This window comes from Poecile atricapillus, chromosome 1 (assembly GCF_030490865.1).
Source record: "Poecile atricapillus isolate bPoeAtr1 chromosome 1, bPoeAtr1.hap1, whole genome shotgun sequence".
Lineage (NCBI taxonomy): Eukaryota > Metazoa > Chordata > Aves > Passeriformes > Paridae > Poecile > Poecile atricapillus.
The window spans coordinates 160,873,562-160,901,176 of NC_081249.1; the positions used below are offsets into that span (position 1 = coordinate 160,873,562).

General features: G+C 37.5%; 1 protein-coding gene across 7 annotated transcripts in view; it reads left to right on the forward strand.

The window, feature by feature from the left end:
* Positions 1-14,119, forward strand: part of NRXN3 (neurexin 3) — a 961,828-nt gene extending 947,709 nt beyond the window's left edge. For 3 of the 7 annotated variants that reach the window (XM_058828761.1, XM_058828790.1, XM_058828798.1), the window contains one exon: positions 10,527-14,119. In XM_058828761.1, the coding sequence (XP_058684744.1) occupies positions 10,527-11,452 (926 nt within the window). In that variant the 3' untranslated portion in view covers positions 11,453-14,119. The remainder of the gene's footprint in view (positions 1-10,526) is intronic. The other 4 variants (XM_058828777.1, XM_058828782.1, XM_058828767.1 and 1 more) reach the window with 2 other exon arrangements.
* Positions 14,120-27,615: the final 13,496 nt, after the last annotated feature.

The following is a 27,615-nucleotide window of genomic DNA, read 5'->3' on the forward strand; positions in this document are numbered from 1 at the left end:
TGAAGTCAGTGAAAAAGGGGGTTTTTGTAAAATTGTTTCCCTGTTGATATATGGATTTTTTTCATTTGAAAACACTGGCTATCAGCTCAATCCTTCAAGCAAGAAACTTGTAAGCTTTGATAATACAGATGTTTATACTCCCAGTCCTTTGATCTACTTTAAGTTTATGAAAATAATAAAAAAAAAAGCTGCACTAGTTATGCTTTTTAGTCTTTGTTTTTCTGAGGAATAATTTGCTAAGTGTTCAGTAATAAAATGGCATCTTGTAGCTTCATGTGGAAGCATTTAGGATCCAATTTTCAAATTAGGACATCTGATTTTGACTATTAACAGCCAGAATTTTTTTAAAGACTGAAGAAGGTTTTCCCAGCCTCAACAGAAATTGCTGGACCCAGATTTTCTGAAGAACTCTACTTCCATTCAAGCACCTCTGTATTGACTAAATAAAAATTGCTTAGCACCCTTCAAATCCTCTTGTAAGGCTAACATCAAGATTTCCTTTTCAAAATCTTGTCATCTCTTTCAGTGTCTCTGGCTCCAGTTGTGGTTCTCCTTTTGATCTTTCAGGCAGTAAAAGGCTTTTCCAGACCCTCATGCAATGAGTTAGGGGTTTATCGTCAATGAGGGCATAAGTATTTTCTGGAGAGGCCTGACTTAGACTGCACAGTTGGCAGCCAGACCCATGCCTTACAGTCTGTTTTGCATCAAAGAGAAGGCACTCAGTTCTAAAGTGCTGAAGGGGGATATTTCACTGCTCTGAAAATCCAGCTGCAACTCATGACAAATACTGATTAAAATTCAAAGCTTAAATGCCTCTTTGTGAAACTCCCTAAGTACAATTAAACCAGAGGCTCAGAATCCTGGTGGGGAGTGATGTCCAGGGACACTAGCCTTGTAACCTTGCCAAACAAAAATCTCCACTGAGGTCTGAAAAGGCCTCATTTCTGTAAATTTTTTTCCTATTCCTAACCATTTTTTTCCGATCCACAAATGAATCCCCAAATTTTCCTATGCAGACCAACATTTTGCTTTCTGTACCCTGCATGTTTATTCTCTGAGATAAATAACCCTTACCAGGTTTCCTCTTCTGTGGTTTGACCTCCTCCCTTCCTAACATGTTTTCCAAAGGGATGTAGGAGACAGGTCCAGTGTAGCCTCCCAGAATAGGCATGGTACATTCCAGCTGCAGCTGCACTGTGCTGTTAGTCAGTGCAACCTCATCACTTCTGAAGTAGAGCTCTTATGTAACTCCTCTCAGAGCTGGATACTTTTCAGTGATACATCTAAAACCAACCCAGGCTATTTCATTTTTGTGGTGTTTATACTTTTTTAATATTCCCCTGAACTAACACTGATCTATCAGTGGCTTTAGAGGTGCTATTGCTCCTCATGTTAATAAGTACCAAAACATCCTACCTGTTTGTTACACAAAAGTACCCCTGGCCACATCCACAGGGAGGATATCCCCATTATTCCCAGAAATTCAATCTCAAGGTAGCTCCCACTGCAACTGATTTGTGGTAGCATGACCTTATGATGGCTTATGGAATGATCTTGCTGATATTCCTGATGGAAAGCTAAGTTGTATGTAGTGCTTACAGCCTGATTTTCCCACCTCCTGGAGAGATTCATCTTAGGCAGAGTCCTATGATGCTTTATATGTAATTTTGTTGTCTTTTAAAACACCAAACTAAACAGTTTGTTTGTCTGGGGTCCTGAGTTCCTTCTTGGAAGGACTCTGATATCTAGGTGATGGTCTTTATACAAGAAAAATGCAGACATCATATGTGTCATTAAGGAATTCAGAGGAAGTTGAGGACCCCTCTAGGACATATAGTATCTGGGATACAGTTTTAGGAAAGAACCAATTAGTAATATCTCCTTGAGCTTTTAATGCTTTTGTTGCATAGGAGAAAGTAGTCTCTGTCTTAATGCTAGCAGTGGCAGCATTTTCTGCCACTAGGCAGAAAAATAAATACCAGTGATTTCAGGTGTGCCTTGGAGATTCAGAGACAGGACAAAGGATAGAGTCTGGTGTTTTGAGTGGATTCAAATCAGTCATAGTCAGGGTGAAAAGTATATCCTAGAATAGCTTATAATTTCTCCTTACCCTTTTCCCCTTCTGACCTTCCCCAGAAATGCAGAGATCCTGCTGGAATGTGCTTTGCCCTTTCTGGAGAGGCATGGATGGTACACCCCTTGTCCACCCCTTCCCTTCTGCCTGCCCGCCCCCCAAAACCTTGCTTGCTCTTCTGTTTTTCTACTTTCCCTAAATGCAACTTACTTTAAGCATGCATTATTATTAACATCCTACAGTAAAATTAAGCTATTATATAACCCATTTGTCGACCTCAGCCAATTTCTTCTATCTTTTTCTATGTCTATTTATGACGTACATCCAGACTGCACGTCTTTTTTTTTTTTTCTCCTCTCCATGTTTATTTTAAAAATAAGTGATTAAAAAAAAAAAAGATGTATTAAAAAAAAAAGCAACACTCAAGGGTGGTGGGGTTTTTGGCCAACAATTGAAAACATATTTAAATGGGAGGGGGATGGAAGGAAAGAGAATACAATTATTTAAAAAAAAATTCAAATTATGAAAGTGTCCCTAGACTGCTTTGTCTGTTCCTTTCAATGTGTGCATTTGGTTTGTCCATCTTTGAAAGTGTGTGGAATAATTTTTTCTTTAAAAATAAAATTTCAAAATCTAACAATTGTTCTTATCTCCCTTCTTCCTGGGAACAAAGTTCTCTTTTTCATTTTTTGCTTTTTTTTTTAGTATATCTCTACATTGTTATATTTTGATGTATTTCTTTTCAATGGTTGAATTTCTATCTTAGATTTGGTTTGTTCCAATCTAATAATGAAAAAAAAACAAACAAAACAAAAGAGTTATGAATTGTTTTCTGCAATTTTTTCCCTCTATTTCTGTCTTTAAATAAGGAACTACTTCACTGGCAGAATCCTACAGCTGTATTTTTGAGATTCTCCAGGGAATCTGAATATAAAAGCAGTCTAATTTGACAGTGGGGATGGGGTGTGCAAACACAATCTCTACATTTGAAACAGTACATTTGATGTACTCAAGAAATGATTGTCTCAAATTATTGAGGATACTGATGTCAATTTGATGGACTTCAGAAAAGATGATTCTTAGAACAAGAAGGCTGTGGGTAGCTACAGATGAAGTTGTTCTAATTCCAATGCATAAAACTAGTTTCCTTGTTTTTTTTGTTTTACTCTCTGGTTATTATTATTATTATTATTATTATTATTATTATTATTACTACTATTATTATTAGTTTATGTATTTTTACTGCTATTTTTAATAGGGAAAAGTCTTAACTGTTTTTATAATTTGAGAACCTTTAATGAAAATGTAAATATTAATATTATAATTATTAATTTTTTGTAACTTGCATGTTGAAGAAGTTGCAGCTTAGGGTTTGTGAGATTGTCAATGTTAGAGTTCTGTTCTTTCTTTTTGTTGATGGGCATGAATATGCTCATTTGTTTTTGTATATTGCCCATCCCTTCCTTACAGCCAGAAGCTCTAATGCTGCTAGATCACTCCGTACCGCCCTTACATGGACATGGCAACTGACTTACACATTCACTCCCATCATCTTCATCTCCTGTGTAGTACACTCATAGATTTTTACACTCCCACTCCATCCACCCTAAGCATTTTTTCTTCCCATAAGTTCCCCTTCACCACCCCTTTCTTTAGCATTGTTAAAATTTTATGTGCAGTCATCCATTCCTTAAAACACACACACACAAAAATTATAGAAAAAAAGAAAATGTTTAAAAAAATATATATCAAATTGACCAAAAAGGCAAAAAAGCAACAAACTTTGCTTTTCAAAAAACATTATATGTGTAGATATGCAAACAAGCAAAAGTAAATTCAATAAATTGTACAGGATTTTTCAACTGCAATATGCTAACAACTTTACATAAGATAAAAAAATACAACCAAAAACAGCAGAAAAAAAAATAACAAGTTCAAATTTGTTAAGGTGCAAGATTTTTTTCTTTTCATGTTATGTGGTGTGGATGTATGTGTTGTTGCCTCCCTGTATCGCCCTTTGTTGTAAAACAAATATATTTAAAAAGAAATAATAAACATTTTGCTAAAAAAGTTTTTAAGAAACAACAGCAAAAAAAAGCAAGTTACAAGAATGTGGCAATGCTACTTGTCCAAGAGCATTCTTACACAACTTTCTTTTGTAAATTTTTCCTTTCATGCCAAAAAACATGCGGGCAATTTGTTGATGTAAGTTGACTGTTATGAAATCAATGTGGTATGCTTTCTAAATATTTTTATGTATTTTTGGTTACCTTTTTTTTAAGGAAATAATGTTTTTGATTTTCATAATTTTTTTCAGTTCTCATAGGTTTTGATCTTTCTTTTGCTGATAAAGTGAATTACTTGTTCTGTTTTTCCTTTCTTTTACCTTGTTGCTGTGGCATTTTTGTTTTCTAGTTTTGTTTTAGGAAAACATATCTAAGTTTATTTATTTTTTAATTGGTTTGTATTTGCCTTTATGTTATGTGCTCTTTGTATATTGTTGATTGCCATATTGTATTGTGCATAGGACGGGGTAAAGGAGTCTGAGGCAGTTTGGTTCTGTTCTTACTCAGTCCCCCTCTAGAAGCTTTCTTTCCCTTTCCCCACACAAATCACCAGTAGTGTTACTTCTTTTCATGCTACTTAAATTGTATTTAACCTGGTGGTGTAGCCTTCATATCAAGTCAAAATTTCTGGGACTTCTTTAGCATTTTGGTAGGGTTTTCCTACTGCAGCTCTACACCATTCTTACTTTATTCCCATGAAACAATTCTGTTTATATCTAATTTTTTCATTGCTGATCATGTGCCTGATGTTCAGCCTAAATGATACTCTCAAGTGTACTCTTACCAGGTTAGTGCACTCACAATATTAGTGTCAGACTTGATAGCATCATCCAGAATTGATGCAGACAGATCCTGAACCTCTAAAATTTCCTTAATGCAAAAGAGGTTTGCATTAGTTTCTTCAAAAAGCAGTGACTAAAAGTAAGAGACAGCTGTACTTCCCCCTAAGTACATATGTTTTCACCATTTCTGCATAGTAATGCTGTGCTCAGCAGGTATATTAGGTTCAACCATTAAGTCCCTGGGACAATTGATACTGAAAACACAACTAATTATTATTAGACTAAATAGGAAGCTTCCATCAGGTATTCATAAAAGTTTAAAATAACAGTGAGAGATAGAAGAGGGCATGCCTCATGGTTCAGAGAAGCTCAGTGCCTGGGCACCAAAATACTTGGTATTGCTCTAGAATTTTGCTTCTAGGCGTGATGTCAGGATCTCTCTGAAAGGTTCTGTTTCACTGAAACTCCACAAAGATGACCAATAATTTATTTTGTTAACAGCCCAGCATTAACTTGGGATTCATGACCTCTCAAACTCTGTGCCCTCCTGCTGCTCATGGGCCGTCTGTTGGGAAACACTGCATTTACTGATGCCTTTTATTATAGTTGGAAGGAGGGGCTTAGGAAATGTTTTTGAACAAACTCCACCAGAAATCCAGTTTTATCGAATCACTTTGAGGACTATATAGTCTCTGAAATGAAAAGGAGATATCTGAGATAAAGAGTTGCAGTATTTCTTTGTGGAAATAATGTTTTTCTCTCTACTACTATCGGTCAATTGCAATTATTTCAGACTGCAGGAGTAGAAAATATTGAGAATCTTCATATACTAGGTTTTGTGTTAGCATCATCTTTCCTTTGAATCAGAGACTATATTCTGAATAATTTCCTCTTTTTATCCTCAGAGAACTCAAAGCAGAATTAACTAAATACCGTTAGACTGAAGTTTATTAACTCAGTCTTTTAATAAGGAATTACTGTGTTGATACAGAGGGGGAAAAGGTAAGGAATTATTTCTCTGTAAAGTATTTCATATTAAAAATGGAGTCAGACTTCAGAGGAACATCAAAAGAATAGAATGAAAATTGCAAACTTTGGATGCGGAATTTCAAGTACTTGCAGGAATGGATGAATTGTGCAGCCTTTATGGATGACATTTTAAAGCTCCTCAGTTGCAGCTGGAAAAAGAGAGAGTCTATAAGGTGTGCTCCTTATCATCATCATGAGAAGATGAATTTCTCAGGCTTTGTGTGCCTCTTGTCCTGTATCAGTTTGATGCCTGAAACTCCACTGAAGTAGTTTTGGCTCTAAAGATGAAAACCAGCAGCTGCTACAGTTTTTCATGTTGTTTTATTTATCGTATTTTTTGGTGCCCTCTGCATTCCTGGCTTGCCCACACCATACTCACAGTTCATAAGGCTTCTATTAAATTTTAAACACTCTGTCTTTTCCGGTGGCAGAGGACTCTGTCTGGAGCTCAGCTCCAGAGATATGAATTATATATCTATAAATACACTCATAAAGCAAAAAGCAGGGCAGCTCCAAGGCTTAAGTAGACCTTTTATATCCCCAGTGCTTTTGGTAGTTTAAAGAAAAGCAAAACCCCATAAAAGTAGTATATGTGTTAGATTAAAAGGCTAATTTTTAATTAATATATGCACACTTTCTGGAATGAGAAGGCCAAGCAAACAGCTGGGCTGTTTGGTAAAAGATTTCCCACCCCACAAACTTCAGTTCTCTCAGAGCTCCTTCCAGTTTGGTGTTAATTTATTTGGGGTTTGGGTTGTTTTTCTTTTTCATCTACACTGTTGATGAACAAATAAGTTTTGCATATATGTCACTGCAGAGGAAAAAAAAAATATCTGTTTCTCTTTTGTTTAGTTCTTTGGCATTGTGTTGTCAAGAGGAGCTTTTTAAAAAATACATTCCTATTTGAGAAACATCTATTCCCTGCTTAGAGGAGAAAGCACAAAGCAGGTGAAAAATAAATCTGGAAAATCCTTGTGAAATCTTTGGATTGCTAAAGTAATCCTGAACTCACACCATAACAGTGAACACTTTTAACAAGTGCTTAACAGCCAAGAAGAAAAAAAAGGGGGAAAGAAATTATAAATACCAGGAAACAGCCTATACCACTCACAAGCAGAATCTAAGTCTTACATGAATATTTGTTTGAAAGCCATGGCCCAAACTGGGTTGCAGCCTTGGTTTTTTGTTGGTTTTTTTCCACCCCCATAGTACAGAGCAATTTGGAAATGGAACCTGTAAGATTTATTCAAGGCTGCAGAGTATTATTTTGTAATTGAAAAATGGGTAGACATTTTGAGGAGAAAGCTTGACAAAAAATGATATAAAACTGCTCTCAAACATATTTCCCTTCAAATTTGTCATGTAGGGTTTTTCAGGGGCTCCTCTTTAGCTTTTTCTAGAGGCCTAAATCTATAAAACATTTGCCTTCCACAGCAAACTGTTCAGGATCCGAATCCTCTGTAAGATATTCTTGACAACCAAGCAGGTGCTTAGTTTTTTTAATCTTTCAGTGTTTGCTTTAAACTGACATGGGGCCTGGGCAAGAGGCACCGCTACTCCGTCAGAGGAGACTGGCTCCAGGCAGCTTCCTGCTGCGATGACAGCTTTGTAAAGCTTAGTCCTGACTCTGTCTTATTGCCCTCCATCGAACAGACTTGTTGGCATTGAAAAGATCCATTATTTTCTCCATCACTTATGTAAAACCCCACTTATCATAGCAAGTCTATCAACTTTCCTTAATATTTCAAGACAGCTGTGATCGTTTTTATAGTTCCAGTAATCCTGATCATTGTCTCAAGTCCTCAATAGCAACAAAAACTATACAACTATGACCTGGTTTTAAATGCAAAGGTTACTGGGGCAAAAGGAAGGTCTTCATATTAAATGCAAGGTATGTCTGATTCCTTCCAGAAAAACTAATCATTAACAGGACTAAAATAACTTCTCTTTGGATAAAAACTACCCAAAATATTACTCCAATGGGTGGCAGATCGACTACATACTGATGCTGTAGGCTAGTATAATAGCATTTAGGAACAAAGGCACTTCAAGGCTCCAGATGAGCAATTAAAAGCTGATAAATTTTTTTCTCCAGTTGAGTGTCACAGATGATGAATGAAAATCACAGATGAGTATTGCAATTGAACAGCAAAACACTGATCTTAAAAATACTGTTTAAAGGAACTTAAATTCCAGAATCATGCAATTTGATGCAATCCGCACTTAAATATTGTTATTTTTATTCATTTTTTTTTACCAGGCTCACAGATGATCTTTCCCCCCAAGGCATACTCCAAGTTCATCCTGAGACCACCTGTTTGCATAGATTATAGATGCTCTACTCAAGCCATGGATAGGCCTTCTGGACATATATAAATCATATTACATGCTCTAGTTTCCACATTGCTCAGAAAACAGCTCAGATGCAGGAGCACAAAATTCAGTGTAGCCATTTGGCAGACAACACTTGAGGCTTTTTTACCATAAATTTTTTGAAAGCATGTAGTGGAGACATTGATACCTATTTCTTCCTTCTCTCTGCAGTAACAAAAGAGGTATATGAACATACCGAGGAAGCTCAGAAAACTAAACAACATGTTCAAATTGGCCCTTTGTATCTTAACTTAAAATTAGCTTTGCATGAAAGTGTGCAAAGTACCACAACCTCTGAGAGAATTCCAACTGTTTCAATTGATTAAACTGTGTCACCACTTAGTTTCCCATTAAGGAAAAGAATAAGCCATATTGCTATTTCAGCTATCCAGATATAATCAAATTGTTAAGTACCTTTTTGGGTATATTTCTATCCTCAATGTGTAATTTGTTCAAATATATTGTTCTCCAAATACATTTAGAAGGTATTTTGATTTTAGACCATATTCCTTATAGATGTTCAATGGACATTACTGGCAGAATTCAATGGGAAACAAGTGCATGTAATATATAGGTTAGATTTGAGAGAGTAGTATTTTTGACCCTGATGTATTCAGCATTGTAAAAATGCCAAACTGTTCATTAGCAGTTATTAATACATAACTAAAACCCAGAATTATTTATTTAGAAACTGTAATTCCTTTTGTATATCCTCCTGAAACAATGGTGAGTATAAATCAAAATTTCCTATGCATTAGGAATACTTCTTACTGAGTTGCACTCCTTTGAACAGATCTAGATTCTCCTGATGTCAGGTGAACAATTCACTTTATATTTTAAGCTGCTTACTTAAATGTCTGGACAAAGAAAAATTACTCAAAGGAAAAATTTTACACAATCTTTCAAAAACAATATAGTTCAATCTAAAAAAATTTGTTGATGACTTGTATGTATGTCAGCGGAAGACTACATAATCAGAACTAAAGGAATGAGATAAATTAATAAGATTCCACAATATAAAACAGTGAAGTGTTAACTACGATAGACTCAAATGCAGAGGTGCAGTCATATTACAATACAGAGATAACACAGGGCTGTTACCCTAAAAGTAGCAATATTGCTGCTCAGAATCCAAACCATAGAAATGATGCACTGATTTTCTTGTTTCATTTGCAGCTTATATTGTTTTAAGGTACAAATGTTTACATCTATAGCTTTATTGTTCTGCTTGAAGAGTACACCATAAGTCCACCTTGTTTTCAGCCGTCTGTAGGCAGGTAATCATCATGTTAGAAATCAGTAGTACTGATTGAAACTGTCTGCCTGTCAGGAAGTAACAGTAGGTGTGAAGACAACTTCTGCAGTGCAGCCCTGGGCTCAAGTGCTAACTTGGTTCATCAAAGTCCTTATTCAGTTTTTTTGTCAATCACAATAAAATCTATCTTAATTTTTAATCAAATTATAGTAAACTAATATCCAGAAGAATGGAAGATGAAGATTGCGTGGCACTTATAGCCCCAAAAGATGCAAGGAAAGGGACATTTCTAGTGTCAATCAGAATGCTAAAGATTAAAAAGAGATGAACATTGATGTACCTTCATGGACCCAGTAAGTACTTAGTTCTTATTCCATCCCTCACTTTCATGAACCTTCCCACAATTTAAAAGCCAGACAATAATCAAGAAGAAATGCACAAATGGAAAGTGCCTTAGGGAGAGGACTTACATACTGCCACAGAGGGTGAGCATATTAGAGTGGCAGAGAAGAAATACCACTGTTATTTTAAATGAAAATAATCAGAAGAGGAAAAACTGGCAAAATGAGCGGTGGAAAATATATTTAGGAGAACACTGGTCTATGGTAGTCAAAAGTAATTAATTTAAATAGTCTTCTAACCAAATGCTTGAAAAAGATCACTACCAAAAAATTGATGACCACAGAGTCACTTGAGAGTATCTCCAAAAATCAAAATATTTGGGTCTGCAAAAATTCAGGGTATTTCACTGTACATACTTAGCATAGGTAGGAAATAGAACATGCACTTTACCAATGTCCAAGCAGGGTGGGAGGGAACAATGAAAGGCTGATCCCTGACACCTTTACATAATGCCCAGATCCTCTCTCACCCTTAAGTGAACTGAAAATGGTGCACTGTGTCATTGAAATGTACTAACCTTCTTTTTTTTCTCTTTTCCATCCCAGGAGGTGAATTAGTTATCCCTCTACTTGTAGAAGACCCTTTAGATATCCCTCCTATTGCTACTCGTGCACCTTTCATTACACTTCCCCCTACCTTTCGCCCCCTCCTCACCATTATTGAGACCACCAAAGATTCCCTGTCCATGACCTCTGAGGCGGGGTTACCTTGCTTGTCGGACCAAGGCAGCGATGGTTGTGATGATGATGGCTTGGTGATATCTGGGTATGGCTCAGGGGAAACCTTTGACTCTAACCTACCCCCTACTGATGATGAAGATTTTTACACCACCTTCTCCTTGGTAACAGATAAGAGTCTTTCCACTTCAATCTTCGAAGGTGGCTACAAAGCACACGCACCCAAGTGGGAATCCAAGGACTTTAGACCTAACAAAGTCTCCGAAACTGGTAGGACTACTACCACGTCTTTGTCCCCTGAGCTGATCCGCTCCACAGCTTCGTCCTCGACTGTGATGGTTCCCAAATTGCCAGCCGGCAAAATGAATAACCGTGAGCTCAAACCCCAGCCTGACATAGTCTTGCTTCCGTTGCCCACTGCCTATGAGCTAGACAGCACAAAGCTGAAGAGCCCGCTAATCACTTCCCCCATGTTCCGTAATGTGCCCACAGCAAACCCCACGGAGCCGGGAATCAGACGGGTTCCGGGGGCCTCAGAGGTGGTCCGTGAGTCGAGCAGCACAACGGGGATGGTCGTCGGCATTGTGGCTGCTGCCGCCCTCTGCATCCTCATCCTCCTGTATGCCATGTACAAGTACAGGAACAGGGACGAGGGGTCCTATCAGGTGGACGAGACCCGGAACTACATCAGCAACTCAGCCCAGAGCAACGGCACGCTCGTGAAGGAGAAGCAGCAGAGCTCAAAGAGCGGCCACAAGAAGCAGAAAAACAAGGACAAAGAGTATTATGTGTAAAAAAGAATAATTATTTATATATAAATATATAAATACTTAATGAGATTTAACTGAGATATCAGAACCATTGCAGCGAACGAGATGATTGGGAGATATCGTTTGTGGGAAAGAGTATTGGGAAAAAATTTCAGCAGTGACTGTTAATGTCTAAGTCATCACTTGGAGTCAGCAAACTTTGCCCTAATGTATTATAAAGCACACTTAGCGTTCTGGAGATGGCGCGCACAGCTCTGCTCTGTTAGTGAACTTGGACATCTCCAAATCTCCTCCTCCGCTGAACTTTCTGCAAAGGTAGAAGACTTCATGGCTTACTTGTTTCATATCTCCAAGTGAGTCTTTAACAATGTTCGTGATCCTTGACTGTATCAATAATTTTTCAGTTTACTTATTTAAAAAAAAAAAAAAAAAAAAGAAGGAAAAAAGAAAAAAAAAGCAAACATTATTAAACAACAAAGAAATATTGAACAAACTGATCTGGCCGTGTCCAGCATACACATAATTTTTCGAGATTGGAGGAGGGGAATAAACGATTTTGGAGATTGTTGGTTTTTTGGTTTGATTTTGTTTTGTTTCTTGGGTTGCTTTTTGTTTGGTTTCTTTGGTTACTTTTGGGTGAGGGAGGGAAGAGTGGAGTGGAATGGTGTGGGGGGTGACCCAAGACATGACTCGAGAAGAAATCTCGGAAAATAATTCCATAATAAATAAAGAGAGACTATTACCATACAAGAACTCAAAGGCTACCCATGGTGTTTAATCTGCATATCTGGTTGTATTGTCTCTAGAATCCATCATCTTGTAGTAAGTTGTTTGCTAACAACACAGTGAAAGTGTCTGATGAGTGGTGCTGAAGGAAAATTGCCATGGAAAGCTGGATCTGGCCCCAGTATTTGCAATTGAACTGAAGAGCAGATGGGTTTGGGTCTGTTCTGATCGGTTATTGGCTTTATTTGAGTATAGCACTCAGTATGCATTAGACAACCAAAGTATGGTTAATGGGATTCAGAGATTCAAAAAAGAATGCTTAAAAGTTATTAACCATTCTGAGCTGAATATACTGTGCAAAAATAAAGGAGCCTTCATCTGGGTTCTGGTTCTGTGACATTGCAATGCATGCAAAAAATAATAAATCAGTTTAATAAAGCGATCAGAAAGACACCACTGGAGTCCAACTTGTGACAAGACCAGTAAATGTCAGAAAAGCTAAATACTTGTAGAAGAATGCAAATTACATAGTTCTTTTTGACATATAACTGTTTTTCATATGTAATATTTTAATTTTGTAGCTTGACATTTCAGATCATCTCTATCTTTCCATTTGCCCTATTCTCCCTTTTCCTTCTCTTTTGTATAAAAGAAAATAAGCTGCTGTGACACACAAAAAATAATAAAGAAAAATTAATTTAATAATATAATATATATATACACACAGATATATTTATCATGGTATGTTTGATGGGACGGCTGGAACAGAAGTTCTATTATGGTCTTAATGCAGAATGAGAATGTTCTTGAAGAACAGAGTAAAAAGAAACAGACAACAAAAGCAAACCTTAAAATGTGAAAGGAGCGTGTGTTTTAGCTTTGTCACAGTTACCTGTGTCAAAAAAAAAAAAAAAATCTGAAATTTTGTTTACATATTTTACTACTATTTTTTTGCTAGTATAATTTCTATATGGATACCCTGATGGTGTATATACTGTTTTATGGTTAAATTTGGAATGTCTTATGTTTTATTTAACTTATTTAATTTGATTGTTTGGTTTCTACATTTTCCCAGTTATTGTGAAAAGGATTATCTTACTGTACAGAACAATAGTGAGGTGGTTTGACGGCCATGCCTATCATGTGCGAAAAAGTAGATGAGGGAGAGAGAGAGAGACAGAGAGGGAAACAACAAAAAACCAAGATGGGTTGAGAACCCTGGGATATCAGAAATGAAAAACTTTTGCTGTATGCGGATGAAAACTAATCAGCTGTTTAGGTTTAGAAATCTACTCTTGCTGGTGTTTATAAGTCGCATGAATATTTGACTTTGAAGAAGTTTCATCAGATACACACACGCACATGGGAACTTAAATTCAAAAGAACAGTCTTCTCAAACACATAGAGAAGGCGCTTTCATGTTAACAAATATTTTCAGTGCGTGTATGTGTGCGTGTGTGTGGTGCGTGTGCGCGTGTGTGAGGTTGAGCTTTTTTCTTTTTTATTTTTTATACTAAAAAGAAAAAAAAAAGACAGGTTTTAAAAAGGTATGAAAGCACGATTTTAGATGACTTAACTGGCCGAAACTATATAAAAGTTGATTATATCTTGATGTCTGTAAAAGATTGCTGTTCTTGGAGTCTTGGAGTCTTGTGAAATGATTTCCTGCTTTCTTTCTTCCTTTCCTTTTTGCTTTCCTTTTTTAAGTTAAAGGGAAAATATTTACACTTTCCTTTTTTGTGTAAGTTTCTATTGGACAGTTTTTGGGAACATGTGCATTTCTGTATGTGGGCTACTACCATATCCCTGTTGCTTTATGGACAACCTGGAGAATTTTTATTTGAGTTATCGTGATGTTATTGCTTTTTTTTTCTCCTTTCTTTTTCTTCTTCTTTTTGATTCTTTTTCTTTTCTTAGTTGCATTTTGTTTAAAGATATGCTTAGCAATAAAATGTTCTTCCCAAAGCCCTGGATGTTGCTGTGTTTTTATTTCCAAAAGACTTCAGGGAAATTCCAGACCTTTAAAAGGGAAAATATTGTGTGATGTAAGTGTCCCCCATCCCACATGAGTGTCTAGCCACCAGATTACAGAATCATGTTCATGTTTGCATTCTTCTGTTAGTCCAATGAATCTTTTTTCTTCCCTTTGCAGGGACATAAATTAAAATTGAGTCTGGAGTCAATCTTGTACCACTCCCACCACCTCAGTTGCATAGTTCTCTTTAATATGGGTTTTTATCTCAGATAAAAGCATACCTAGGACACTGACTTAGTATGCCCTTTCTTATATACTCCCTTTGAAGTGTGTAGCTCTTTCAATGATGTTTATGGGATTCTGGATTCATCTTTGGCCAGGAGTCTATGTTTGATGTGCTGCAGGTGAATTCTTTTGGGGATTTGGATAGCTAATTTGATGCAGAAAAATGTTCACACCATTTTATATGAGGATCTAGCTTAGGCCCTCTGAATTAATCTGTCACCTCTCATGTATTACCTAAGGAGCATAGTTTATGTATTTTGGGTGCTAGGGATCAGACGTGATAGATGGTCTGAGTTTTCTTTCCAGGCAACCCCAACTACAGTACTCTGTGCTCCCTGTCCTGCCAGGCATTATAGTCGGATTCTGGCCATCATGCAAATCTGCCAATATCCTGTCTTGTTTAGCAAGTTGTCTAGAAGTTCAATTCATAGTAGTAGGGTGGGGTTTTGACAGATTCAGACTTCCCAAGTTATCTGCAAGGCTTTTTACTTTTTACAGGCATCAGGAGGTCAGCCAGAGGAATGCTTCACAGCCCTTTCATTTTCAGCCAGGAATGACTTCACCCTTTTTTCCCTTAGGTGGAATCCATAGGTCTTTTGAGCAGTGTTTTCCACAAGGTTCATTTACAACCAAATTCCGCTTAGGATAAAATGATTGTTTGGGTATTCCCTGTGGTTTTCTACATTGTTTTTCTCACATTTGCATAGGCGAGAATATGCATGTGTATATACATGTGAGGTTCTTTTACTGTTTTCAGTTCTTTTGTGAATCATGTTCTGACAACTTACAAATTCCACATGTATCAAACCCACAGGTTCTGGTCTGATCTTCACTCATTTCCCTCCCAAAATCATTCAGTTCCTGAGTGATGACTGGTACCTAATATTTCCACTACTGGAGCAATCATCTGGCATGTGGGAGATACAGATCTGAACCTAAATATCTCTTCTAATATTATAGAAAATGTCCTTATCACCAAGCAGTTGGTGTTCTGAAAAAATATTTTTGTCCCTCAATACTTCTCTCAAAACCTGTTATACTTCATATCATTATGAAATATTACGTGAAGCAAGAAATTTCAACCTGACTTACCCTAACCCTCTGGCTATAGTCATGCTTTTTCTCATTTTTTCTGTCACCTAATGACCATTTTATTACTTAGGCTAAATGAAAATGTCAGAAAGGAGATTTCATTGCTGCCTAAAAGGTTTGAAATTATTATATGTTTCTGGCTTATCACAGAACCATAGAATTGTTGAGATTTCTAGAAAGGGACCCCTGGAGATCATGTAGTCCAAACACTACCACCCCAAAGCAGAGTCAGCTGCAGTGACTCACCCATGACTGTCTATTTTTTTATATCTCCACATGTAAATGCCAGAATCTCGCTAGGCAGCCTGTTCTGTATGAGCACACTCATTGTAAACATTTTTTGTGCAGTTCAATGAAATTTAATTAATTTGTTCCCATTTCCTTTTACCCTTTTTCTAGGTACCAGTGAAAAGATCCTGGCTCTCCCTTCATTACAACCTCCTGTCAGGTGTTCATACATATTACTAAGATTCCCCATGAGCCTTTGCTTCCTCAGGCTGAGCTGTCCCAGCTCCCTCAGCCTCTCCTTGTACAACATATGCTCCAATCACGTACTTCATGTTTCTTTATCAGACTCACCCCAATATCTGGAGCAGACACAGTTGTTTTATCACCATCACTGAGCTAGGTATTTAGCTTTTTTCAAGGACCAGGGCTGGGCAGCTGCTCCTCTTCCCACCATTTTCTACTGGTAAACAACATCCCACTTACTGTGTCACTTTTTGAAGATCCCTCTTTTAGATGCCTAGTTCCATATTTTCAAAACTGTTCAGCATATCTCTGTTTATTGCACAGTTGCAGAGGCTCTTCACTGAGACAAGTCACGAAGATCTGTGCACGAATGGGCTTTAGGTTTCACAGCCCTGGTGTTGCAGAAAAGAGCAAGTGAGGAGCAATGTCAATGCTGGTTCCTTTGCCAGACACTTCTGTCTGTGCTCCTTGTCTGGGAGGACATGCTGGTCTCCTCTGCAGTTGCCATGACAGGCTGTTTTTCTTCCACAAGAAGAGAGAACACACTGATCAGACACTTTGGTAATAGTGATTAAAACACAAGTATCCTTCCTGTCAATTCCATAGTGCAAGTATCTTCAGTGATAAGGTGGTGATGACTCCCAAGGAAGGCAAAGACAAAGGAATTATAACTAATGAATGTGACTTGACGCTTAGAGCCAAAGTTAAGCATGTTACTTCTATGGACATGCAGTTTTTAATGCTATCAGTCTGTAAGGCATTTGCAAGATCACAAAGTTCTGTCAAGGGCCCTGTGAGAACATGAAGTCACATGCAGCTATTTCCATTTTATCATACACCCTCCCTAGCTGCCAAGGTTGGCACTGGCTCCCTAGAAGATGTTTCTTATATGGTAGAATTAATCACTGCCTTCCCTTCCCACATGCAAGCGATAACAAAGAAATGGAACAGCAGCAAGACTTGCCTTCCAGCTGTCAACCTCACTGGATCGTCTTGGGCTGGTAGAGATACTAGCATGAAAAGACTATTGCCTGCTGTTCAGTCGACTCTCTGGATGGGACCCTGCCTGAGCTCTGAGAGCACATTTGCCTAGGTGGTATACAAGTATTGCAACCAGGGGTGTCAGTATAAATGAAGTTAGAGTGCAAGGTCTTAACTGATACTTACTCTTTATTGGTGAAAATTTTCCCACAGTAGCAACATCTGTTGGGTTATTTAAGAAAAAAAATAATCAGAATCTCTTATTCAATTTGGTAAAACACTGTATAATAAGCTATCACACTCTGTTTTCTCTTCAGACAATACACATTGCACAGCGTTTCATCTCCTGTCTATCTCCAAACAGTTCCAAATAAGCCCATTTTTCTGGAGGGCCTGTTCATGTTGTCTTTCACACATCAGCAAATACAGTGCCATTCAAGGAAAATTTTCAGTACGTGTTGGTCTGCAGGGATTTGATGTTTATAATTTGGGCACATGGATTGCATGAGAGAGGGAAAAGAGCACACTCAAGAGATTATGTTGGACTGCATATAGCTAAAGAAAGGCTTAATTTTTAAAGGTATTAAGCTGGATAATTCTTATTGAAAACAAGGGAAATCAACTACATAAACACCTTTAAAAATTGAGGCCATTTCAGTGTAGTAGTCAGATAAAGTTAATTAGCTAGTGTTAATTGCTTGGGCTTTTGCAGTACCAAATGGTGTAGGCAAGTGGTGGCTTTTTCTCACGAGGCTTACATAACTCACCTGCCTTCAGAGTGGGAGTAAAAATGAGAGATGGTTTAAATATGTTGTAAATTGCCTGGAGACCGATCCATTTCAGCATGCTAGGATGAAGCTGCATGAGCATGCTGTTTCCTTAAATTCAATTGAAGCAGACCAAAAAAAAAGAAAAAAAAAACCAAAAAGCTTTGGCTTATTTATGTACCTTGTTAAAACCCAACAGAAGCCCAAACCTGTACTGCTGCCACCAAGCACAATCTAAAGCCTTTCAGCAAGAGCTTTCATCTACCACTCCGTGCATCTCTTTTGTCAGCCTGTTTACAGAATACAACAAAAGGACAATGTCCACGTGGGTCAGAAAAATCCTGAACAAGCAGCTGGAAAAACTTAATGCATGCTTTTCTTCAGTGGCTTGTAAGCTGGGCATTATGCCTAACAGCTTTGGCTGGTGCACATGGAAAATTAAACTCACTGGAAAAGAATTATATATATACATTTAATAATGTTGCCAAAGCCTTTGTAACACTATGAAAAAATTCACTCAGCATTTGGATTTCAAGAATACTTACATAAAGTGTTAAAACACAGGACAACAAAACATGACTGAATCACACCACAGAAACAAAAGTGGAAATGGGAAAAGAGAATGCTCTGTAAATCATATGTAATTGCATCTGCGTGACCTCCTTGGTGCACACGTTTCTCACAGTTTTCAGTCTTATAGCCTGGCCCAGTAATTTAAAGTTGTTACTACTATCAAATGATGGTAACAGCAAGTCTTTAGTTATGTGGGGAAAGAGATAAATGGAAGGATTACTCACAAGGTGATGAGGACCCCCTTCTGAGGAACAGTTTCCAAGAGCTATTTGGAAGAATAGATGAAGATGGAAAAACAAAGCCTGCATGCAGTGCACAGCCATGCACCTAGTAAAGCAGCAGGTGAAGAACAGGATTTTGATTTCCAAAATCAAGAATACTGAGCTGAGCTGTGCCAGGGCTAAAACTCTTTGTGTAATTTGAGTCAAAGGCCTTTTGTCCACATGCATCATGCACTGGAGTTTACTTGTACTATGCAGGACACTTACAGCAGGTCTATTTGAATTCTCTAAGTATTTGATCTCTACCACTTCTACATCATATGATTATTCATTTCTGCCTGTTCTCTGAGTCACAAACATTAATTTACATCCATGGTTCCCTCATGAGCCAATACTAGTATCTCCTCTGTGCAAGGATGGACATTAAGACAAAGAGACTTGCCTGTGGTTATATAGAAAATCCATGGTTGTAAAAATAATAGCCCTCAAATCTTCCAGACCCTCCCACTTTACTCATGCCCTACTAAAGTACACTGTGGTGCTGCCAGAGGTATAACACATGCAGTCCTCCCATTAACACTAGCTTCTCCAAATCAACAGCTGGCTTGATTTGATTCAGCTAAGAAAACGTAGGACAAAAGGTGTAAGTGCAAGAGCTTCTAAAAAGAGAATAAAACAGTACCTAAGAACAAACCCTTTAAAAATGGAAGCTATTAGGTTTCTATCTGTTTATTTTAGATGTCCTGGATTTATACATACTGGAAAATACACAGGCATATGCATGCATTTGAACATCCAAAGCAGCTTCTAATCTGTTAATCAAGCCCTTTTCTCCCATGTGCATTATGAACTAGAGCTCACTTGTACTGTGCAAGTACTGTGCTCTGGCTGTACTAATCTGCCAGAGTCTAGCTTTGCCATCTGCGAACTCCTGCAGAAAATCACTGCCTGCATCTGTAATATTTTGCTGGAAACAACTTTTTATACCAATTACAATAACACCAATGACAACACAATTTTATTACATGTAATCATAGGAAGTAAGACTAAATGCCATACAACAGCCCTCCTGGGTCAGTGAGTTGAAGCTGATTGTTATCTTCCACAGTCTGTACTGAAATACATAGTGTTGCCAAGATTTTAGGTAACAAAGATACTGTTATCTGGATAAATTAAGTCATAACTCTTACAAACATCCAGAACCTACTGAAACTTCCTTTGAAGCTAATGGCAAAGCTTCCTGACAGTAAACAGAGAGTGCTCCCTTTCCGTAAATCTCTGCATCTCTGCAAGTTTTGCTGCAAAAACTGTTTGGATTTTTCCTTTTTTTCGTTACCTCATGGTGTTCACTGATTTGTTTTTTTTAAATATTATCCATATTCTGATCACAAAGAATAACAATTTATGGTATGCACTATAAAGGCATACTTTGTAATAGGGTAAGTTTCTGAAGGACTGTTTCTTCTCCCTCAAAGTCTTTTTAACACAAGGATTGAGAGCAGAGAAACTCTCAAGCTCCTCAAAGATTTCTCTGTTCTCCTGATGTTTCACAGCCCTCAAAAACAAAATTCACTTTAAGTGGCTATAATATCAAGGTTTCTTCTACAGAAAGGGACCTACAAACCAGTTTACAATTCTTATTTTTCCTACAAATATATTTATAATTATTTCTTTTCATATCTGATTGCATTTCATACTATTGCTTTCTCGTTGACTAATTTGCTTAGCAAAATGGAAGAAAATAAGCTGCATACACAGTGCATCTGGGTAAATGTAAGACATGTCCATCAATAGGACTTGCATTTAGTATAAGCATGGGCTCTTGCACTTAAGATACACATCCAGGGTGAACACATCAGACAATACTATTTAGCACTAAGACATATTGCAGCTTGAGCACTTACTACTGAAGTAAGAAATGCTTTGTCACTGATCAACAAAACATTTAAAGGGAGAGTATGTGCTAATCTGAAGCCAGTTCCTGATTTCCTTACATAAATTAAAAGATATATACTTCCCTCCTCAAATTCTCAATCAATAGCACAACCTAATGTATCCCATACACAAAGGATCACTTCTTGCAGTGGCACTTGTGCAGCTTTGTTGAAGCTAAAATTTTTACACATCCTTGTAAAACAATATCAAGTAGAACTAATAATTCTTGTTTATCAAAGCAATTTAAAGCTATCACTAAATGTGAAATATGGATGCAAAATGATTGTTTTGCTCCAATTAAAGCAGTTCCCAGCTAGGTTACTACTTTTGCTGGTATTTGCATAACTGAGGGGACTCTAATTCCATTTCCAAACCTTGAAGACTCCAGAACACAAACGTGTATTATTTTAATGTCATTACATGGCAACACTTGTGCTGAAGAGTTTTTACCCAAGCTTGTTATTTGTGTGGGGAGGAAAAATTGACTTCATCTTACCTAGTGAACAACCTTGAGCTGAGTGAAAGCCTGGCACCTAATAGCCATTCACCCACCTAACCTAGGAAGATTTTGCAAACTAATTGATCAATGAAGAAAACTAACAGAACAATTTCCACCTTTATTCAGGGGATTTCTGAGCTATGAGTAATAGTCCCCTTTTCATGTCTGCCACACAGTTTAGACCAGCAGTACACTAGTACTAGACCATAGCACCAGGAACTACACATCTGCACTGCTGACAAGGTCTGTATGTTCATGAAATACCCGACAGACCTCAAGAGACTTTAGATTCCAGGACACCAAAAGTAGAGGAGCAAGTGCTGGATTGAAGATTATAAAAATATTATGGTCACATAACCTGCAGTGGCACTACTCATTTTTGGAGGTACAATGTGCTCTTGCACCTACCCCTTCATAAGCATAAGTCTTTAGTAATGACTACAATAAATAAGTTTGAGCACTCCACTGCCTAGGCATTCACTGTCTCCTCATTTCTAAGCTGTAGCCCTTTTGTCTGCAATGCAGACAACAATGAAGACAGTGCAGCAGCCAGGAGAAAGCCACAAAAACATTGAGCTCAGAGGCTTGTTAAAAGCAGAGATGTGGAAATGCATCCTCCCACAAAGCACAGGACCACATGTGTGACTATTAAAACCAAAATCTGCAGTGAAACTTTATTGAAGCAGAGGGCATGCCAGTGGGGTAGCATTAGTCCCAAGCATTTCTTTATGACTTGATTTTTCTTTTGTCTTGGCCCTGTCTGAAAATAATAAAAATTGAAATTGAAGGGCTAGTTAAATAGGGAACTAGCAGATTGTACAGATGAAGTGCTCATCATCAGTTTTGGGAAGGAGGGGAAAAGGGTCTGAAACTGTCTAACACACAGAGTAAACATAGATATCTGAGCTTTATGCTAAGAATATTTCTGTTTCTGTGCAGTTATCTCTTACTGCCAGAATAGCCCTAAGGATTAAGATGGTTTACTGGGATCAAATGCTTTACAGATTATTATAGTGCTGACTGTTTACTCGATCACATTAAAATACAGATCTACACTTATATCCCTGTATGTGCATCTCTCAATCACAAATTATTTTCATTTCCTAAATGGGTCAGCCCATATTCCTAGACTATCCTATTTTCCATATCCAAGATAAATCTCCAAAGACATCTTGATAGGCCTATGTAGGTAGGCTATGCCTTAAAAAACAGTGTCAGCACCCACATCTCAGCACTTGCTGACAGTGATTAACACAAAACTTTTGCTATAAGGTTCTTTAGGCAATGAATGGGTTAGAGACTGAATCATCTTATGGTTAAAGTAGCTGAGGGTTGGGAGAGAAGGAGATTTTTCTCAGCTAGTACCTTTTACAAACTTTCTACAAATCAAGGTTACACACGCTAAGATAAGAAATAACAAACACCAACTTCTACAAAGGTGTAGGAGTATCCTCCACAGAGGGGCAGAGGGGAAGAGAGGGGGGAGGCTGGTTTCCTGGCAACACATAGGGGAAAGAAAGGGAAGGTAAGAATACCCTCTCAGCTTCCATAGCTCAGAGGCATTCTGGGACAGGAAAAACAGAGTTTTCATGCTCTAGAGAGAAGGGTCTCTCTGCTACCACCCCTGCGCTTTCCCAGGCTACTGAAACTTCAAGCAGCTGGAAATGCTAGCAGGGTTTTATCTTTACCTCTATGGGGTTTCTCGCCGCGGAGCTGAGGAGAAAAAACTTCATTGACCATGGTAACTTGACTCCAGGTAAGAAATAGGAGAAAAAGAAGTGGAGGGAGGAAAACCACAACTAGAAGAGGGGAAAAGATACATTTCAAGCTATTAACTACAACAGTCCAGAACATACTTTTCTGCAGGAATGTCATGTGCTTTCAGAAGTGTGAAATTTGAAGGCCATTTAATTTGTCTAGTGTATAAAATAGGTGTATTTTAACAAAATGAAGGGGAAAAAAAAATACAAGCCAACCTCTTGCTGTCAACAGTTAAATTTCCCTTTAAAGCAGAGCTGAGATTCTGCAATCTCTGCTGGCTTTAGCAATCTCTATGTTCTTGCTCAGCCTGATATGCACAGCCAAGCATCCCCCACAACTAGATACCTCAGAGAGCCCAGTCTGATAAGCGTGGCCTGAATTCAGATGAACTGACACTGTTTTATCCTGTCCCGTCACTGAAAAGAGCCTGGCTCCATCTTCTTTGCACCCTCCCTTTCGGTTTTTATGTACATTGATGAGGACTAGACCCAGCACTGACCCCTAAGATTCCCCTACTGCTGGCTGCTGGCCTCTAACTAGACTTCATGGCACTGATCACCATCCTCTAGGTACAGCTCTCAAGCCAATACTCAATCCACCTCACTGCCTGCTTATCAAGCCCATAGCTTCAAAGCTGGTGTTTTAGGTACCTTAAATATGCAAATGCCACTGCTGGTGCCCAATTCTTGCACAGATGCCTAATGGTTCCCATGTTTAGGAAGTTGTTGACATTGTTTTATTGATGACCTGTTGCTCTGATACCTGGTCTTTATTCCCTGGATTTTTCTGCATTTTATCCAGAAACTATATGATGAAAGAGATTTTTGTAGGTCAGGAGTTGGACATTAGGTCCTCTCACAGATATTTTAGTAGCCTCAGATTTAATTTTTCTTTTTTCAGTCTTTGCTGCTCCACAGTAGATTTTTTACAAAATGAAGAATAGAAAACATCTCCACTTGCACAGTCGGCAGCACAGTGATTCAACTCTGGATTTCTGGGAGTCTGAGTTTCCATGTATCACTCAAGCAAGAGAGGCTTTAGCGTTCTGCTAAATCATAAGCTAGTCTCTGCAGGGTTTACCTTGTTGCTTTAGTATTATATCCAGAAACCAGGACACTCGTGTTGAAATTAACTTAATAACTCAAGAATCTTAAGGTTGCATAAGTCAATAAACACAGGCAGAAAGAGAACACCTCATTCCTGCCTGAAGCCAAGAAAAACCTTGTGCCTGCCTGAAGCCATGGTGTCCAAGTAAAAGGGTAATGATGCATACCGTAAGCCATATAAACTGATCTGCCTTGGTATACCCTACCCAGGACCTCAGCACCTGTGTAACATAACAGCCCTGTGAATGTTGGCATGAGCTGTTTAGTTGCATCTCCATATAAGATATAGGCAAGTGTTCAGGATAATGACTAAATCCAGTCTGGATATGCTTCAGATGCTAGAAAAGCACAAGCTAGTCTCACAAGTTTTCCATCATATCAAATATGAGCTAAGAAACAAGCAAGGTTCCTGACAGCTAAAGGCCCAGAGGTGGGCTCACAGCAGCAAGTTGAATTAGTGGCCTTTTACTCCAGACATCATCCAAAACAAGTTTGGTGTGAAGCTTTTCTAATACCTGACAGTTGGATGCAGAAAAGTAGGAAGCCTTCCAAGTGAAGTACCCGAGGTGATTAGGGAAAAAATGTAATTTGTACAAAGATAATTTAGTCAAGGCACTGAGTGAAATAGTTCTGCGGTTAACAAATGTGCCTTCAGAATGTTAATAGATGTTTTCGTCTGGGTCTCAAGTCTCATAGCTCAGCCAAAGACAGTGAACTTTAGGGATGTAATAGAGAGATGTTTGGGGGGATGGGTTAGTTTCTTTTGTTTTCTTTAGTGTATACTGCAGCTAGAATTAACACATGATGCTAATACGAGATTACTCTAGACTGGTGAAAGGATGAGGGGCATCAAGTCACCTGGAAGAAATTTTTTGTAATCAAGTGCTGTTTCAGGGTTTCTCAGCCTTAGAATAATAATAACCAGGTTATTAGCGTTCACCTAATTTAAATCACATTTCTCTTGAACGTCACAGAGAATGAAGTGAGACCCGTACGGAGTGCTGTCTTGCAGGTATTATGTTTGTGACACAGGGCACTATCCACTGCAACTGACCTGAGATCCACTAAGTAGCACCTCCCAAGTAGTTAAAAGCTTATGAAGACTTTCTCAGTGCTCTTGGTTTAGCTCTGACTTTGTCTCCTCTGAGTTCTGTCTTCACTTACAGAATATTTTGATGAATAAATATTTTTCAGTAATATAACAACTCTGTAGAAGTATTCTGCAAGTATCCAAGCAACTGCACATCAAATTGTCTGATCTGATTACACTTACCAACCCCAGAGAAAGAGCAGTCTTTTCTATTGTCTTTAGCAGAAACAGGATACAGATGCTCAAATTTTGTTTTCTGCTTTTGGGACAGAAAACAAACCTCACAAAACAGAAATCTTTTTGAACAGACAATCTTGGTATCAGGCTTCAAATTTCAGTTTACAAATATGGACTACACCAGGAAATTATAACAAGGAATTATATGAGTAGCAATGAAGGTCTGACATAAAAAAAGAAAAAATTATCAAATTCATAAAGTTGAGTCCCAAAAGTTGTGGTGTGGATCATCATCTACAAGGAGAAATAACAATGGATGTAATCCATTTTAAAATCTCAAAGTTTGAGAAAAAAAGATGGCAGAATCATGAGTGTTTCATCTCACATATGAGGAAGCAGTGACATTAAAAAAATGGGGGTTTGTGCATCCTTGCAGTTAGATAACATCAGAAGCCAGTTTAGACCCAAATCTGTGATCCACAGATTTTGTCCATATGCTTTACTCCTAGATAAATATGTCATATTCATTTTTATTTACTAGTAATAAGCAGATGCAGTTATTCCAAAATGAATAAGTCAATTAACATAATTCAGAGGAAGGCAGAGATTTAACCAGAAAGAGTTGTTCATAATTAAAGGTATGCTTTACTTTAATACATATATACTTTTATTACTTCTGAATTGATCATCAAAGGATCTGGAATCTCATCTATAAAACGGATCAAAAATTACTGGGAGAAAGGAATCAGGAAATAATTGGTAACACGAGACAAGTTAAAAAGTCTCCCAAGGTTTTGGTAGGCTATTTATGAACTAAAAGACAGATAAAATAGATCTCAAAATTCACCATTAGTTATTCAGCCTACTTCAGAACTGTTTTACAAGGATTAGGAGGTACTGCAAATTCTAAATCTGCCACTTCGGCTCCTGTGATTTATTAGACACCCATTGTTTTTAGGGGTTAGGATGCAGCTGCAAGGCAATGATTCAATGCAAATTAAATAGCTCATGTCATACTCATCAAATTAGTGCTGTTCAATGCAACATTAACTACTTGAAATCATCATGTTAGCTCATTTTAACAGACAGGTACACTCTGCATCTCCACACATCTCTTTTATGCTGTGGATTGAGGAAAGGGGTCAAAAATGGCTCTTTCAGGAAGTCCTAGCCCTTTGCTTTGCTAATACCCTGCTCAGCCAGGGTATTTATGCCTCCCACAGGAGCAGAGGATGCCAAACACCACCTCCTGTACTGCAGGTAAGGCTGCAGCCAGCACCAAGGGAAAGCACAATCAGGCTGTGAGTTGGCAAGCCACCTAAAACAGCTCATTAATTAGGTCTCTTCTTCTAACTGCTAATTTAAAAAAATATTAAATTATAACAGATGATGTATGCTTTTACATTAAAATTTTTTAAACTGGTTAACTTTATATTTACATTATACTATTGCCAGACTCTGAGAACCATTCAAGATTAGCACTTCTAAAGTCTTGGAAAGCACAAAAATGATCAAATTATTGTTGGAAACAGTGCAGAATAACGTAAGTTTAACATTTTCAGTAAATAAACCTGGGCATGACCAAGACAAAGAAAAAAACTTTGCAGATATTAAATTTATATTTTTTAAAATATTTATAAACATATTATTTATATCAAGATATTAATTTATTATATATCAATATATTAATTTTTTATAGTAAATAATAAATCAAATTAAACTTTTCACAAAGCCAAATTTTGTATCATTCTTATGTTTCTAAATGTTGATACTAGCAAAAGTATTCGTAAAATTTTTTCTGCTTACAAACCATTTTTCTAAGTGTTTTTTTCTCTAGAATGTGAGACTTATGTACACACTTGTACACTGTGTCCACTGGTTAGTTATTTCATCTACATAATATATTTTAATCTAGAACTTAAAAACTGTATTTTATACATTCTCCATGAAAAAGTGGTTATGTCAAACTTTTCAAAACTCAAGGAGACTTCACTAATGGCAAATAAAGACCCTTGCAACAAACACACATTCTTTATCTCGTTTACAAACATTTTGTGCACTGCAAGGTTTAATTGCCAGCATTGTTCCATTACTAGAAACCATGTTTCCTTCACATATCAAAGCTAACCACTGTACATTTACATTGTAATTCAAATTCTCTTATAATTGCTTCAGAATCTAACAGAGCTTTAGCAACAGAAATTATAATTGGTTTCAACAAAACTTATAATTGCTTTCTACCCTTCTTATTTTAAGAAGTCTTCTGTAAGAAGTTTATAAACAGCAAGTTCAGTACTGCCACACAGATCACTGCCTTGGAGTCTAGAGCAAAAAAAGCTTAATAAGTCATCACTTCTGCCTTATATGTGTGTGTGCTTATGTGAGCATATAAACATTGTAGGTATATCTGTATATAAAATGTGACAGAATTTCCCCCTCCCCTGCCCCTTTCTACCCACAAGATTGTGTACTGGAACAATTTTTCTAGAAACATGCCAGTCCTCATATGAAGACTTGCTGGAGACCCT